Source organism: Ictalurus punctatus, chromosome 16 (assembly GCF_001660625.3).
Source record: "Ictalurus punctatus breed USDA103 chromosome 16, Coco_2.0, whole genome shotgun sequence".
Lineage (NCBI taxonomy): Eukaryota > Metazoa > Chordata > Actinopteri > Siluriformes > Ictaluridae > Ictalurus > Ictalurus punctatus.
In genome coordinates this window covers 17077845-17095363 of record NC_030431.2, presented here as the reverse complement: position 1 = coordinate 17095363, position 17519 = coordinate 17077845, and the positions used below count along the sequence as shown (strand labels likewise).

At 38.3% G+C, this 17519-nt stretch overlaps 1 protein-coding gene across 3 annotated transcripts in view; it reads right to left on the bottom strand.

The window, feature by feature from the left end:
• Positions 1-17519, bottom strand: part of LOC108276642 (fibrillin-2) — a 70192-nt gene that overhangs the window by 49188 nt on the left and 3485 nt on the right. For all 3 annotated transcript variants that reach the window (XR_008398111.1, XM_053686906.1, XM_053686907.1), the window contains exons 3-9: positions 16474-16572; positions 16125-16220; positions 14638-14733; positions 9426-9623; positions 5124-5249; positions 3391-3516; positions 15-167 (exon numbers count right to left, since the gene is read on the bottom strand). Coding sequence is in view for 2 of the 3 variants with exons in the window: in XM_053686906.1 (XP_053542881.1) it covers positions 15-167; positions 3391-3516; positions 5124-5249; positions 9426-9623; positions 14638-14733; positions 16125-16220; positions 16474-16572 (894 nt within the window). In the remaining variant the exon portion in view is untranslated. The remainder of the gene's footprint in view (positions 1-14; positions 168-3390; positions 3517-5123; positions 5250-9425; positions 9624-14637; positions 14734-16124; positions 16221-16473; positions 16573-17519) is intronic.

The window sequence follows — 17519 nt, the reverse complement described above, 5'->3', positions numbered from 1 at the left end:
GGGAAAGAGCTTACCAGATCTACGGCTAGGACATATCTCTGGCACTGTCCCTCGGGCCCAGCAGCGGCCACGGTCACAACAGCACTGCACTTTAGTGTGGCGCCCAGACAACTCATGGGCACAGCGTCCACTCAACACAGCTGAAAAGCAAGAACCTGTGTGCTGGCCTTAAAAAAAAGATAACACACACACACACACACACACACACGCACACTCACGGTTTGTTTAAACGCAAATCGGCAAGATGTTATGATTATTTACACCACAGCCCTGTTGAAGTCTCGATTTTGACTGGTCAGAAGGTGTTGATTAAGAGAAATTACAGATTTATATTAATGAGCTTGCAAGGGACTTGTATGGCGGATGCACCACATGAAAGACGTTAAGGCATTTATGGTGGCATTTATTTCGCAGTTTTGGAAGGAGTCTCCAGTGCCAGCACTTTGCAACAGTCAGAGGTAAGGCTTTAAGTTTTCCGACGCGGGAAAATCTTCACTACTTAGGGCGTGGCAGTTTCTCAGTAACACGGCGAGCTGTCTTGTTTTTGTCTTAATAACTTCAAGAGAGAAAACTAGAGGCTGGTGAGGTCTCAGTGACTATAACTACTACAATATAATGTAAGTGATAACAGGAACAAACTCGTCTGGTGGGCATTCCAAGACAGTAAATGTATGTAACTATAAACAGATTTTTTTTTTTTTTTTTAAAGTAGAACGTGCCATTCTGTAATAAATGAAAATTTATTAGCATTGGATGACTGCAGTGGTATAAGAGGAATAAAACACTTTGAGACACACTGTTACATTCCATGTCCATTTATGGTATTTGGTAGACGCCCTTATCCATAATGACTGACAGAAGTGCTTTGAAATCTATATCAATAAACACATCTCGATACTGGTTCAATATGTCACCGACTAAGAATACCATCAGTCTTAAAACTCTGTTATGAGGTAATATAGTAAGAAGTTTAGTACTTTAGGAAGAGGTAGGTCTTTAGACGTGGTTTGAAGACCACCAGTGACTCAGCTGTTTGGACATCTAGGGGAAGTACATTCCACCACCTAGGTGCCAAAACAGAGAAGAGTCTTGATGCATGCCTTCCTTGTACCCTGAGAGATGGTGGCACCAGTCTAGCAGTGCTAAAGGCTTGGCGGGAGCATGGGACAGTGCGGGTGTGATAAGTGATTTGAGGTAAGTGGGTGCTGTTCCATTTTTGGCTTTGTAGGCAAGCATCAGATTTTTAAATCTGATGCGGGCAGCTACAGGAAGCCAGTGGAGGGAGCGTAGCAATGGGGTGGTGTGGGAGAACAATGGAGTGGTGTGGGAGAACTGTTCTGTTATCAGAAAATAATCAACTTCACACCACCCTGTCAGTGATTATTTTCTTAAAATCACTCTCTTGTGCTTTATTCCTAACTTAATATACCTTGTCAAATTCATGACATGTTAGATGATATATATTTTTTTAAATAAAGAAAGAGGAAGAGCAAAGAAAGCAGGACTAAGGTCTCAGGTCTAAAAGAATTATAGGTGTCGTGATCACGATCATGCAACATTTGTTATATCGATATCACGAGAAACCATGAAAGAAAAATGGCCACTTAGGGTTTCCATATTAATGAGCCCATTTAACATGCTGCGTCAGTACTCCAACAGTACTATGGTAGCTACATAGTTGTGCACTTTCTTTTCTTATTACAACTGTTCATTTACACAATGATATACAAACTGCACTGCAACACTCTCTGTTATTGTGAAGTCTTCCAGAAATTCTTTCGGGACATAAATACACTGCGGGGAACAGATGTGACTCCGACATTCAGTTGGTATATTTTTTATAGCTCTCCTTCTCTCTGTCCGCTGCTTCTCTGTTTATCTGATTTTGCTCTTCATCACAGCACACATCCATATCTCAGTGGGCGCAGAGGTGCAGGGCCCACTCTAATAGCCATAGTGAGGAAGATAGCTGCACTTCCTGCAGTATTTAGGTCAGTCAGCCCCTGCACATGTGCCTCATGGCCTTCTGAAAGATAAACTCTTTAGTCTCAAGACCATTTAGACAGACCACGAAAAATACTGTATGTGCTCAATTCCAACCATTTTCAATTCAGCACACGCATAAACATTTTTTTCAAGGACTCACTTGGTAATTTCATAGAAAGAGAATGGAATTGTATTACTGGATTAATATAATAGAAAAAAAACTAATTGTAAAATATCCAACGTGTAGGTATGCTTAGGTAATGCAAAGGATTTGTCAATAGGATGTATTAAAATGTGCAGCAGCATCTGCTGGGAAGACAGAACAATTAGTACTTTAGATCTGATACTTCATTAGGTCTCTAATGAGACCTTCATTAGACACTGAGTGCTAATATATGGAGTGCAAATCCTATTTGAACAGTATACATGCATGCATCTTTATAATCTACTAGATATGCAACAGCTCCAGATGCTTTGACTGCTGCTTTTTTGTCCACATGCCTTTGGGCAGCTGGAACATCTTGTTTTCGACAAAATTCCTCGAATAGATGAGCTCCTCAGAAGCTGTACGCTTTCTCGAAACAGTCGCATGTTGGTTAAAAATGGAAATCATTCATGAAACCCATGATGATTAGAAGCCTGAAAACAACTCATCTCGTGATCCTTTTACGCCACACAGTACTCTCCTATCAATAATACACACTGTCTCAGGAGATGCTGTCCTGCCTACACCTATCTCATCGTTCAAATGCCTTTCGAGGAAGAACAACAATTGCTAAGTGAGCACATAGTTTATATTTTATAGCATTGTATTGTTCACCTGTTGCTCAGATTTAAAGTGTGAATTTTCTGTGGAAAATGACTTGCTGTGAGTGAACTAATTACTAATTTGGTTTGAGTTCACATACACTAATTTATGGCTGATGGTATGATGATGATGATGATGATGATTGTGAGTTCTCTTAAGTCTCTGTCTTTCAGGTTGGAATGAAGAGATTTTTGGAGTCGTAATTGCGGTTCTCTACTTGCCTCAACAAGCACCACATAAGACATCCAGTGGAAAGTTTTAAATGCTCCAAAATGATGACGGCTGAGAGAAATAAGAAGTCTATCTAACCCACTCTTACACATATATGCTCTCATCATCTGTGAATAAATCAGTGCTTTGAAATTAGACTTAAGACGAGATGTCAGTAAGATGTTTGAGGCTTCGATTTGATGACCCTACAGGTGAGTCTCACACTGCATTTTATCTGTCTAGACAGTCCTAGACAATCCTAGTCACCTTGTATTTCTGAAATTGACAGGGTTTGAGAGTTTGCGCATACAATTTCACACCACATTTCATTAGGGTAGTGGGTAGGGTTCGGTCATAGCAAACTTCTGGCACTAATCCACACTCACCAAAGCATCGGGTCTTGTCGGCGGACAGCACGTATCCAGATGGACACGCACAGGAGAAACTACCAACTGAGTTGGTGCATTTTCCTCCTTCACACACATGTGGAATGGTGGTGCATTCGTCTACATCTGGGGAGAATCGGAGAGGAAAGAGTCCTGAATTGTGATAAGGGCTGTGCAATTCTTGATGAACTTGGAGATCAGAATATGTATATTTAATGTATATTTATTCAATTCTTATATTTGGTAACATATTTAAATATATAAAATAATGAAACTTTATTCGTATTTATTCAAGTACCAAGAGCGCAGTGGGTGCTCCTAAAGTTAAAAAGGAAACTACCGATATTAATTGCTGGTTAAATAATTATGCATTGTTTAAAACAACTGTGAACACCAAATAACCTGATGTGGATTCCAAAAATAAAACATTATATTGCTATCATTTTATTTTTGGAACATGGGGAAACTAACAACAATTTACAAGCCTTTTTTTCCATCATTTTCATTGCTGTGTCATTTGTGCGAGACTGAAGAGCGTGTTTATGTCAGATAAACCAGCACAAAGAAGTGTTTTGATAGCATTTGAATGAAAATAAACCTGTTGCTTGTTGGCAGAATTTCGGAGAGTTTGGGGTATTGGCACACACAGCAGACTGGCAGTGGAGCAAATATGAACCCTCGCATTTACCTCTGTCATGTGAACTGTGGTCTCAGCACTGAACTGTTAGCTGGGTAAACTTCAACTAAGCAGCACTCATATGCAGCATTTCCCTTAAGAAGAACACTTACCAGAAAATGAAGTGTCTAACCACACTGAGCTAAAACAGTCTTGCTTGGAGCTGTTACGTGCAACTTGTAGGCTCTGTTTGGAATTTCTTAAGTTACCAAAAGTGTTGTGGGTATTATGAGGGTATTATGCCACCACAATATTTACTATTCAAAAGGACATATCATTGGTTCTTACCCTGAGAAAATGTCAAAATAAATAAATAAATAACTAAATAAATCTCAGCAGCAAATCTCTTTTGTGTTACTGTGATTTCAGTTACGCAAACTCACCTTAAGATTACACAAATAAAAATATGATGTATTAAATAAACCTAATGTTTGCATATGTTAATCATTTAATATGAAAAGCATGGGGTTAAACAGTAAATATACTGGTGGTACTCATACTAGCATTTTCTGAGTCAAATAATAAACAAATATAATAACTATAATTAAACTGTAGTTTAATTTAATAATAATGTTAGCTTGTTTTTAACATGCAAATACACTGTTTATGTTTTGGTGTCTTTAATGGAATAAATTATCATCCATACCATGCTTATTCAGACAAGTTTATATTACCTGTACTCATCCTAATAGTAATCATCATAATGCCTTCAATTTAAACAAAACGTCATGGTTGGACTGAATACGGTGCAGAACTATGATACCCATCAGCCCCACATGACAGTTAACACCTGATCCAGGTTTATGTTTAATGAGCACTAGCATATAAGTCATGTCTTGTGTAGGACCCTATATTTATTTTTTTGCTGTTGTCGTTTGTTGTTGTCTCCTACTCATGTTATGGTTAAGCTATTACCTTGCCTCGCTATCCCTTGTTTATGTTTCATGGTCTTTGTATTTAATGTGTTTCACTGTAAATAAACTAAATTTGCACTTGCATCTTCTCGAGCTCCGCTCCCTGACACAAGAATCCCAGTGAAGAACCTATATTTGCTTACCCTCACACTTATTTGTGCCATCATTCAGGCGATGCCCAGCAGGACACTTGCACTCGAATGAGCCCACTGTGTTGATGCAGTTTCCTCCTTGGCACAGACCTGGCATAGCCTGGCATTCATCAACATCTGTACAAAGAATTAGAGTCAAAGCGTGTAAAAACCCGCTCCTCAGTTTCACAGTTAAAAGCATGCAATAATATAAAAGGCGTGTAAAGGACTGTAATGGAAATTAGATCAATGTGAAATTGTTGTAGCAATAATGGCAAAATAATAGACATTCTGTCCATTCTGAGTTGAAGCTAATTAGCCGATAAAAGTGTTTATATTGTTAACAGCCTGGAGGAAACGCCCAGAACATGTCTCCTCCAAAGACATTTGTAAAGACGTAAAACAAATTGTAAACAGACAGACAAACAGACAGAGCGATGGATGGATGGATGGATGGAACTAAATATTTTTAAGAAATCATTGCACTCCCTTTCCTTCTAAGTAGTTTTTCCCCATACTTCTCCCCAGTTTTGTCACCTGCCATTTCCCACCTGCCAGCCAGCTTGCTGTTATCATATGACAGCTATCAACCAATAACATCTTTACAAGGAAGCATCACACCCTCAAAGGAAAGCTGCCCTCTTTGGAATACATGGGCTCACAGAGGCCTGCGATTTATTCGTTGTCATTGTGATTGACAGGGGAGAGAGTATGCCGTACCTCCCACGTAGAGAGCATGGCCTATTATACTCCCATGGCTCATGGGCACAGATGGCTGTGGCATTGTCAGGATTCAAACTTGTGATCTCTTGACAACAGGGTGAACTCTTTTTTTTGCACCACTTGGGAGCTGCTTCTAAGAATTTCTCACAATAGATTTCTCATAAATACTTCAGTGCAAACTCTTCACGATGCAAGCTGTCAAGAGACAATGTTGTGTGAAACAGTAGCACCATTCACATCCCACCAATATATGCCTGTAGCCTACAGCCTTCAAATAAGAGTCCCTTGTACAGGAACGTGGGTAGACAGACTGCAGAGAACCTGCCAGCTGTATAGCAGTCAGTGAGGATGTCAAGGAGTAGCTTAGTTTTAATCTGTCTGCAATGAAATGTAGATACCAACAGAGTCTTATTGCCAAGCAAAAAAGTTATACTCTAATCACTAAAAACAAGAGAGACATGAAGGCATTGGGGAAAAACAATCACAGGAAGGATGACTGAAAGATTCTGTAAGGAACGTATTATTGAGAGATAGACAGTGTCCAGAAATGTGCTATCCAGACATGCTTAACCGATAAATTATAAGTTCAAGTCAGTCGGTTTCTCCGAGCAAAATAACCAGAGTGGCACGATATAGCAGGACCTATAGATCATTACTTAGACATATTTTGAGCTGCAGTGATGGAGCTCACAAATCAGATTCACTCAGTGAACTTACTACTGTACATCCAGGTGCTTTTAGAGGATTCAGTAAAGATAAGGTGATTTAAGTAAGTTAAATTCACTCAGAATGTAGCCTATAATAATAGATTAAAAACAAAGGTATAAACTGGGACTGAAACCCCTTTGCTGTTTGTAGGTTTTTTTTAACCCTTTTGAATGTGATGCAGGTCAAACAAAGTTATTCCAGATGGGCCTGTGGTGCCAGTGTTAGTGTTGAGACTTGGCAAAGGAAAAAAGCAAGTCGGTGGATGCAGTAGAGCATACAGTAAATTGTTACAGTATGCAGAGCATCCACTTTGAAACCAAAGCCAAGATGTATATGGGGGGTATCAAAGGTCCAGGCTTTTCATTGGAGGCATTAAAAGCATGACAGACACAGATGCAAAACTCACTCAAGTCTAAAAAGTGTGTTTCTTTCTGGTCCCTGCATGAAGGCAGACACTTTGAAGGCAGATATTAAGACAAATCAAGCAATTGTTCTGGATCAGGTGCTGTGTGTGGGATGACTGCAGTGAATACTCCCTCTTCATTCCAGCACAACAGAGGATCAGACAGAAGCTTAAGCCCCGCTCCAACACGCTACCTCCTCCAGTTGTGCACAATCACAGGGCAGTCACAAAGCCTGTTCTTCTTCACATGCAGGCGACCACACAGGAATTCTACCTCTCTCAGTTCAAGTGAGGATTTAGAGTTTGACAGAAATGTTCTGGGCCCATGTATATATTACACCAATTCACTGTACAACAGTTTTGCATCAGAATGCATGAAGAATGCTGCCCACAGACGTTTCCATAAAAAGGTGGCATGCTAACTGTTCTCTCTATTCTCAGTTTACGTCTGAAATGGTAATACTACAGTAAATTATTATGCTTCCTGTTCTGAAAAAAAGATTCTCTGTGTGTGTAGCATGCTGTCGCAGGAAGTAGTGGTGTGAAGTTTTGCATGTTCTCACATGTGTTCATGTGGATTTCCTTTTCTTATCTCCCAAGTAAAACATTTAGGCTGGCAACTCTAAATTGCACCTCAGTATGAATGAATGTATGTGTGTGAGAGTATGTGTGTGTGTACATGTGATGCCCTGCAATGGCCTGGGATGTATCCCTTGCTTGCCTTGCACATAATTCCCAAGAGAGATAAAGGATAAAGTTGCTATGGATGATGAATGAATGAATGAATTAATCAATGGATGGATGGATGGATGGATGGATGAATGAATGGATGAATGAATGGATGAATGAATGAATTAAGTAATTAATTAATGGATGAATTGATGGATGAATTAATGAAATGATGGATGGACGGATGAATGGATGGATGGACGGATGGATGAATTAATTAATGAATTAATGGATGAGTGGATGGATGAAAGAATGAATAAATGGATGAATGTATGGATGGATGGATGGATGAATGAATGAATGGATGAATAAATGGATGGATGGATGGATGAATAAATTAATTAATTAATTAATGGATGGGTGGATGAATGAATGAATGAATGAATGAATGAATTAATTAATTAATTAATTAATATTTTCTGCCATGACAGATTTCTAACATTATATAAGATTGAGATCAGATTAATATTATTGGTCAGTATGATAACAGTATTTCTTGTCATTATTCTTGTAATTTTTCAGCTAAGTTGCATAGGATAATATAACTATATGTAAACTTCTAAGATGAAGTGTTGCATGAAAGTTTATGAACCCTTCAGAATTTTCTGCATAAATATGACCTAAAACATCATCAACATTTTCATACAAGTCCTAAAAGTAAACAAAGAGAACCCAGTTAAATAAATGATATTAGACTTGGCCATTTATTTATTGAGGAAAGTTATCCAATATTACATATCTCTGAGTGGCAAAAGTGTGTGAACCTCTAGAATTATCAGTAAATTTGAAGGTGAAATTAGATTCAGGGCTTTTCAAGGAGAAAGCCTCTACTCTCCAAAAAGAACATTGCTGCACATCTGCAATTTGCAAAAGATCATGTGAACAAGCCAGAAGTCTATTGGACCAAAATATAACTTTTTGGTTTAAATGAGTAGGGTTATGTTTGGAGAAAGGAAAACACTGCATTCCAGCATAAGATCCTTATCCCATCTGTGAAACATGGTGGTGGTAGTATCATGGTTTGGGCCTGTTTTGCTGCATCTGGACCAGGATGACTTGCCATCATTGATGGAACAATAAATTCTGAATTATACAGGTGAATTCTAAAGGAAAATGTCAGGACATCTGTCCTTGGACTGAATCTCAAGAGAAAGTGGGCCATGCAGCAAGACAACGACCCTAAACACACAAGTCGTTCTACCAAAGAATGGTTAAAGAAGAATAAAGTTAATGTTTTGGAATGGCAGAGTGAAAGTCCTGTCCTTAATCCTATAGAAATGTTGTGGCAGGACCTGAAGCAAGCAGTTCATGTGAGGAAACCCACCAACATCCCATAGTTGAAGCTGTTCTGTACTGAGGAATGAGCCAAAGTTCCTCCAAGCTGATGTGCAGGACTGATCAACAGTTACCGTAACGTTTAGCTGCAGTTATTTCTGCACAAGGGGGTCACACCAGATACTGAAAGCAAAGGTTCACATACTTTTGCCACTCACAGTTGTGTAATATTGGATCATTTTCCTCAATAAATAAATGACCAAGTATAATATTTTTTGTCTCATTTGTTTAATTGGGTTCTCTTTATCTACTTTTAGGACTTGTGTGAAAATCTGATGATGTTTTAGGTCATATTTATGCAGAAATATAGAACATCCTAAAGGGTTCACAAACTTTCAAACACCATTGTAAGTGCATAGATTACAACCGCTTACAACAGCTGAATGGTAATTGATAACTGTGAGATAAGTGCTGACCTTGGCAGGCTCCGGTGCGGATGCTGGGGATGAAGCCTCTGAGGCAGGGTTGTAGTTGAGCAGGGCACTCTTCACACGGGTGACCCCAGGCTCGGCCAACAGTAGAACAACACAGCGTCTTAGTGCACACAATGCCACTCACCTGGCTCTGGCACATCTTGTTCACAACCTTTGAAAAGCATGGACCTGTTCGGTAATCTGCAAAGAAGAGTGGATTGGTTTATAGAAGTATCAAGCTAATTTGGAGATATAAACCAAACAGAACAAAATTAATTTTACAAAATCATTTCCCCAAGCAATCAGATGTCACTAAGAACTTAGGAGTAGAAGCCAACATGTGCTACTTGAACACTCCTTGATAATGGTTGAGAAAATACCCAGTGTGTGCAAAGATCCATCAGGAACCTTGATAGAACATATATTAAAAAAAGTTTCGATTTGTTTAACACTTTTCTTGGTCAGTGCATAATTTGCAGACTGTAGACTATGTGTCCATAGTGTTAATGTCTTCAGTATGATTCTAAAAGAGTAGAAAATAGTTAAAATGAAGAAAGTGTGTAGTTTAAATACAGTCTAACAGTACATAAATATGACCACAGTGTTTTGGTTGCAGTGCTTCCTTCACATCCATCACTGTTACTCGCTAGGTTCAATCTCCAAGGGCCGGTATAAACATACAGTATCTCCAAGCTTTTTTTCATCTGCATGTATTCACATTTACAGATGACAAGTAAGGGGACATACAGCTGTGCTGGGATAGTTCAACAGTCCAGGCACTGCCACTATGAGACCACTTTTAAAGTGTTTTATAAACATTTACAGAAAAGCTTGGAAACCAAGACAGGAAGTCATGCAGGAAGAGCCACAGCTGCCAGAAAGACTGTTTTCAGGGCTTAATAAGACTTAGCGGTTATGCGGTTTGTGCATTAGGTTCCATGAGGTTCAGTATTAGGGAATGGAAATAAACTATAGACATACACAAGTATTATCTCGTTATTTGAATTGATAACATATTAAAAGTTACACGCTTTTTCTTTTGCCCTGATCTCTATGGTTTTTGGACTGGTTTCTTTACTATCATGTCCACTATTCTCAGAGTAGATATAAAACCTTGCCCATTGATTGCTATATTTGGGATTCCTGATGCCTCGGTTCATTAAGCTCTGTACAAAAAGATATTGTCGCTTTCACACCCCAAATAGCAAGAAGTTCACTACTGTTGTTTTGGAAGTCTGCTAATTATCCATCCATCTTCCAGCGGCTTAAAGACATGATGTTTTTTTTTAAACTCGAGAAAATGAAATATACGATGAGGGGTTGTACTGACAATTTTTTTTTTTTTTATAAATGGCAACCCTTTATTTCAGATTTTATGGAGTTACAGGCACTTCCCACTTGAATTTTTTGCCTGTTGTTGGATCTCACAATATATAAACAACCAGATATAGATAATGGTTAGCCATGATGAGCCCAGGTTGGGGGGTTGGTTTAGCTGATTGTACTCTTTAATTTTGTTGTTGGTATTGTATGGTAATTTATACAGAAAGGTATTGTAGTTTTGTGACAGGAAGTATGTTTTCTTTCTCAATAAAAATATTTTGGGAAAAAAAAGTTAGCCTTTAGCGTTGTCCTAGAGCTGGTCAATCCAATTCCAGCTGATATATCCTTTTTTTCTCCTCTTCTTGCCCCAGGAATTTTTCAAAGGGGGCCCACTTCATTCTCTTTGAATTATCTATTTAAGTTTGAATTTCAAGCAAATGTATTAATGACTAAGACACCAGGAAAGAGCAGAAAAACATAGCAGTACCTTTATACATGCGACAATCCAAAAGCAAGTTTTGTACAAGCTGCTTTATTCTTTGCAGTTGCATTATCCAGCACAAAACAATGGCATGGCAAGTAGCATATGATCTAAATTAGAGAAGCTTCACCCACTTTGGAAATTTCACACACCTGAAAACATGTATACACCTCATAGTGCATGCTTTAAGAGTTTTAACACATCCTAAGAGCTTATGGCTTTCCTTTTCTGTTAAGCTTTTTTCTTTTCCAGTATTTGTTTAAAAAAAAAAATTCTTTAAAAACGTTCAGGCTCACATATTGGTTTTCACATTATTTGATTAAAACTGTTATCCAATGTTACATTAAAACAACTCTTAATCCAATCAGTAAAGTAACATGAACAGATGTCACAATTCTGCGTCGCAACAAGCCTTATTTTTAAGTCACTGAAATCAATGCACACAGATTAAATGCAAGTTAACGTTCTTTTTTTTTAAAATATTTGATCAATATAATATTTTTTAAAGGACTATAGTACAACCTGTGACAAAATTCTGAAATCGACATATTGATTCATCTGGGTTGGAAAAAAAAAATTGTCACATGCTCAGTAATCAAGGAAAAAAACTATTATTTTAACCTCTTTCAAATGCTCTCACCCTCACACAGACAGTTTCTCGTTTTTTCCCCTCTTACAAACACTCCCACACACTAAATGTGTGAATGCGGTCAAAAGGAAAAACCACCAGTGATTGTAGCCTGGTGTTCAAATCAGTGAGTGACTTGAAAAGCATTCCTGCTTCTTTGATTACAGGGGCTTTGATGACAGACAGTGGAAGTGGTCAGAAGCCCTGTGCAACGTTAAAACGATTCTATTCCCCTTCCTCTGAAACCTGCCAGCAAAGACACTTATTATCTGACCCCAAAAACAGACATCCTCCACATATGGGGTAATATACCTGCCTGAACAGGATTGACTTAGTCAGTTATTAATACTGTAGCAGGAGGTTCTTTGTGGTTTCGATGCTCTATAATGTTTTACCTGTCAGATAGAGCACCGTCACCCTGAACTGTAAAATTCAACACTGCATAGTTCACCAACATCTGCTCTCACTCACCCCACACGTCTGATGTCTTTCCCAGACATACACACTCACACACAGAGAGAACTGACAAACATAAATATCATTTTCACGAGTAAACCTGGTACACTGCTGCTGAGGAAATGACAACACCTGTGAATCATCAAACTCAACATATAACTAAGTCATATTAAAAAAATAATTCCAATAAATCAGTGACATTGTTTTTAAATAGGTAATAAACTACACATTTATTCCTAGAGGAAATACAGTCCCCGCCGAAAGTATTGAAATATCAAGGCCAATTGTTTTTGTTTTTGCTAATCGTTTCCTGTTATTTACACCTAGAAACGAGCTAATCGAGTTAGAACATGGCACCTTTTGTTTGAACCCACCCATTTTTCAAGTGATCAAAAATATTAGAACACGTGACTGACAGGTGTTTCTTACTGCCCAGGTGTGCCCTGTAAAATTGATTGTTTAAACAATTAATAGCTCTGAACGTCTACTCTTGGTTTGAGCACTAGGTTTTGTCTGGGAACACTGGGAGCATTTGTTTTTACAAAGGATAAACTAACATGAAAACCAGAGAGGGAGAATTGATCAAAGCCATTGCACAAGCACTGGGCATAGACGATACAACAATTTGGTATGTCCTGAAAAAGAAAGAAAACTTGCATGACTGCTCCTGGAACAGGCTCATTAATCTTACTGATGATGTAACTCATGATGGTAGCAGCAGAATGAATTGAGAAGTTTACAGAAAAATTGTGTTTGCCAGTTCACAGAGAAATGTAATGTAATGTAATCTAACTGGGAGGAACTTTATCATGCAGCGAGACATTAGCCCAAAACAAACTGCCAACATAACAAAGCACTTCCTCAGTGGGGGAAATGTTGAATGTTTGAGACTGACCAAGTCAATCACCAGACCTTTAACCCAATTGAGCATGCATTTCCTGGAGACTGATGGGATAACCGCCCCCACCCCCTCAATCATACAACAACTGAAAGAAGCTGTGGAACAAGCCTGCAAAACCAACACAAAAGAAGAATGCAGTTTGGTGAGATCAGTGGGTCACCAGTTTGGGTGGTCTGCCACCGAAGGTGCCATGTTCTAAATTGTTTAACACATCTAGATGTAAATATCAGGAAATGAAATTCTGGTCTATCATTTCATATTTGTCTTTTGATCTCAATCCAAAATGTCTTCAGTGTATAGCACAAACAACAATATTCACCTATACTCTTCCAATACTTTCAGAGGGAACTGTCTAACCTCCAGGAAATTAAAACAATTTGTTTGTTTATATTCCTAGCAATTACCTAGCCCTACCTATAGCACTGCCTACATTTTCTAACATTTGGAACAGGGCAAAATGATAACAGGTCAACTACTCTACTATTCCACTTCAAGCCAATAAAACCCCAAAATACAACAAATGCAGACTATATAAATTGTTATAGGTCACTGTTTAACATGTTTAATCAATGTCCCTAATTAGCACTGTACTTCATGTTTATATTTCTGAACATCCATATGTGTCATTCATATTAATTATTATATAGGACAACAGGAAATATTCTGACTGAAGGGGTTCACTTAAAAACAATGTGGAGATTATGATACAGAACATATTCTTCATTCTGATTTTTGAACCATAGTATAACCAGCGGGAAAAGGACCTGTTACGAAGCGTAGACGGAGACGAGCGCGGGCGAGCGGAGAGATGACCTGAGAAAGAATCCAGAACGAGAATCGAATCGGGACAGAACAGGTAAGCTATGAATCAGGGGCGTAGGCAAAAGCGTAGTGAGAGACGAGCGTTAAGTCGAGCACCAGGGAAAACACTTCTAAGGAAATCGGCTTTGTAAACGAACAGAGACAAGGCTGCTGAACGGTTACTTCGCAAGCGGCTAATGCTAGGGAGGCACTTATATAACCTTAGGTGTTTGCAGGTGTTCGTAATTAGAACTCCGGCGAACTCGAGCACGGGTATGACTGGGAAGTGTAGTCCTCCTCCGCCATGTCCCTGGGCGGCACTACACTTTGTGAGCTGCCGGGCCGATTTTGCCGTGTCGTAACAGGACCAGTATTTAAATATAATATTTACAAGAATATTGACAGAAAGTAGCTCAATATAAAAAATATGTATGGTGACAGGGCGTTTATTTGGTGAAAGAGGGCAAAAGAATGGAGTTATATTTGTGTAATGCACCCATGTAACCATTCCCTCATCCCATCAGTCATGGGCAGCATATTGTACACAGTACAAAAGAGTGTAGTAGACAAGATGAGTGGGAAAAAGAGCAGAATAAAGATGAGAAAAATGTTTGCTTGTGTTTACCTCTTTCACACTGTGGACCTGTGAACCCATACACACATGCACACCGGTTGGGCCCAATGCAACGTCCTCCATTCTGGCACTTCTTTTCACATACGGCTGAAATACAACCACAAAGGCATTATCATAAGCGCATGATACATGGTTAAATAACTCTTTCTATCGGGTTAACCTAGGAATGTTTTAGCAGCTGGTCAAGGTCATGTTAACGACAGTCAATATTCTGTTTATTTATAACATTTACAGGTCTCGTAACTGTAAAAGCAGTGACATCAGTCAGTCTTCGTAAGTGTGGTATAAAACCTTCGCATAATGACATTTTCTAATTTACATACTTCTGAAAACTAGAGGCTTTCCTGAACAGAAATATGTTTCTCTTGTATGTATCTCTCAACCACTAGCATTTTAAAGTCTGGTTATCACAAAAGTGGTGGGGGTAAAAAAAGAGAAGAAAATCTAATTTAAAGATTCCATTCCAGGTCGAGTGAAAAACACCAACGCACTACCTGAAAGCAGCTATAATTTACTGATTACATGGTCATTTAATTTAATATATGACAAATAAGACATACAAATAATAATGACCATGAAAACTACGTATATCTTCATAGCCTACAGATTTTTCACAGCCTACACAGGAGTCCAACCCATCTGGTAGTTTAATACCAATCTCATTTGTTCTATATAAAAAAAAGAATTTGTTACAAGAAAAGTGCTATGTATATAAATCATCCGTCCCAAGCGGTGGATAAAATGGAAGTTGTGCTTGTCTTCTTGACGTGTCTTATTGCACTTTACAATCAGGCCAAAACATTTAACGTTTAAAAATCAACCCAAAACCACTTCATAAGCAGAATTCTATAAGGATCCAATTTACTGGTTTAAAGATATTAAGAAGTGCTGACCTTTAACATCTCCTAAATATTATTCCAATGATATTGGACCTAATGTTACCTTGAAAATTTACCTTCAGAGAAATACAGGTAACACTAAGCATGCCCTGAATGTCTGCTACTCAACACATATTAGAGCTCACAGGCTATTCATAAGTCCAACCCATCCGTTGATCATTGAATCTTTAACAACAATATCATTTATCTAATATAAAAAGGGAATTTATTACAAGAGAAGCATCATATATCATCATTCCCTCCCAATGGCTATGGCATTTGTAACTAAATGGCAGTTTTGCTACTCCTCTAACACATTAAGTGCTTCATTTATTTCACTTTACATCAGGTCAAATCATGTAACCATTGAAAAGGTTACCAATTTTAATACTACAGCACACAAAGACATCATATACAACCTTGTAATTCAAACTTTGTGCCACACCCACATATGGGTGTGATGATCAGGTGTCCAAAAACTTTTGGCCATATAGTACATGACAGAGAAATCCTAGTCCGTTTATGATGGGCAAGTGGCAAAAAAAAAAAAAAAAAAAAAAAAAATTACACCAAGAGATATGTTTTCGTAAACATACTCACGCTGCCCACAGTAGTTTCCTGTGTAACCCTTCTGACACTGGCAGTGATCCCCTTCACAGACACCTCCATTCATACATCTGATGCTACACTGCTGAGCTGCAGCACAGAAAGAAAAAGAAACTCAGGAAAATCCATGCTGATGATGCTGTATACAAATCTGTCTGCACCCGCTTAAAACTCCATGACAGTTTATGTTCCCAAAAGGACAGGGTTACATTAAGCAAATGTTGATGCTGCCAAGATAATAAAGCTGTTTGAGAAAAAATCTTCATAGAAAACTTTCCATCCCAGACCTAAAGCTAAAGTCATGTATTTACTCAGGATAAAGAACTGATTTAGTAAGATTTACATGTTTTGGCAGCACAAGAAGGAGCAATTTGACCAGTGGAGCAAGTGCACATGTTGGGCCTGGAACAGTAGCCTTCACCACAGCTGTTACGGCATATGGCTGTAGTGGAAATAGGAAGTGGCAATGTTAGTACAGCAACCATCAACTCATTGAAATAGATAAAAACACTGTCACAATAATCAGGTAAATAAATCACAGCAGTTCAAGCATGGCATGAAAGTTGAAGGAATCATTTTCCGTATGAGATCTTGCACTGCAATTCTACCGATACCAGCTGATTAGCTGTGATCAGTCATAGCTTTCCATTCTTGACTAATTACTAAGCATATGCAAACTCACCATTAAAAAAAAAAAAAAAGATTTCTAAGGTTTCTTTAACTCAAATGTATACATCACTATGCAAATCACTGTTTGCATACTGAATCTTGATTTATGAATAATTAACAAGTTGGCATAATAAGAACCTTGAGTTTCCAAATAGCCTATTATTTTTTTGGCTGTGGTTTTTGGTAATTTTAGGGCTTGTTATGTAAAATACCCAAAGCAAATAAATACTGGTGCATGCAGATGAGACAAAAATGGGTAATTTATCAGCCCATTGAGATTTATGAATGAAGTACTGAAGAATGTTCTATTTTTGGAGCTGTGGTGTGCCAATGTTTACTTTCTATTCTCATTTCTTTGCAGTTAGCACCCTCATTGAGCTTTTTGCCCATCAGATGTGCGCACTTGAATCTTTGTGAATGAAGAACTTAGCTACAAGAATACCATGAATAACAATAATGTGTTGATGAGCAAATGAATATTTCAGTCATTTAGACAATCATCAAAAAATGTCCTTAAATGAAATTTAGGTAGGTTAATAAACAATGCAGAAAACCATTTATGAGTCTCTGTCCAAAAGATTTCTGTATTGTTCTTCAGCTAACCTTCACACTAACTGTCGCTCAGTGGTGGAATGAACTTCCAACCTCAATCTGGACCGCGGAATCTGTCACTATCTTTGAAAAACAGCTAAAGACCCACCTCTTCCGTGAACACCTAAC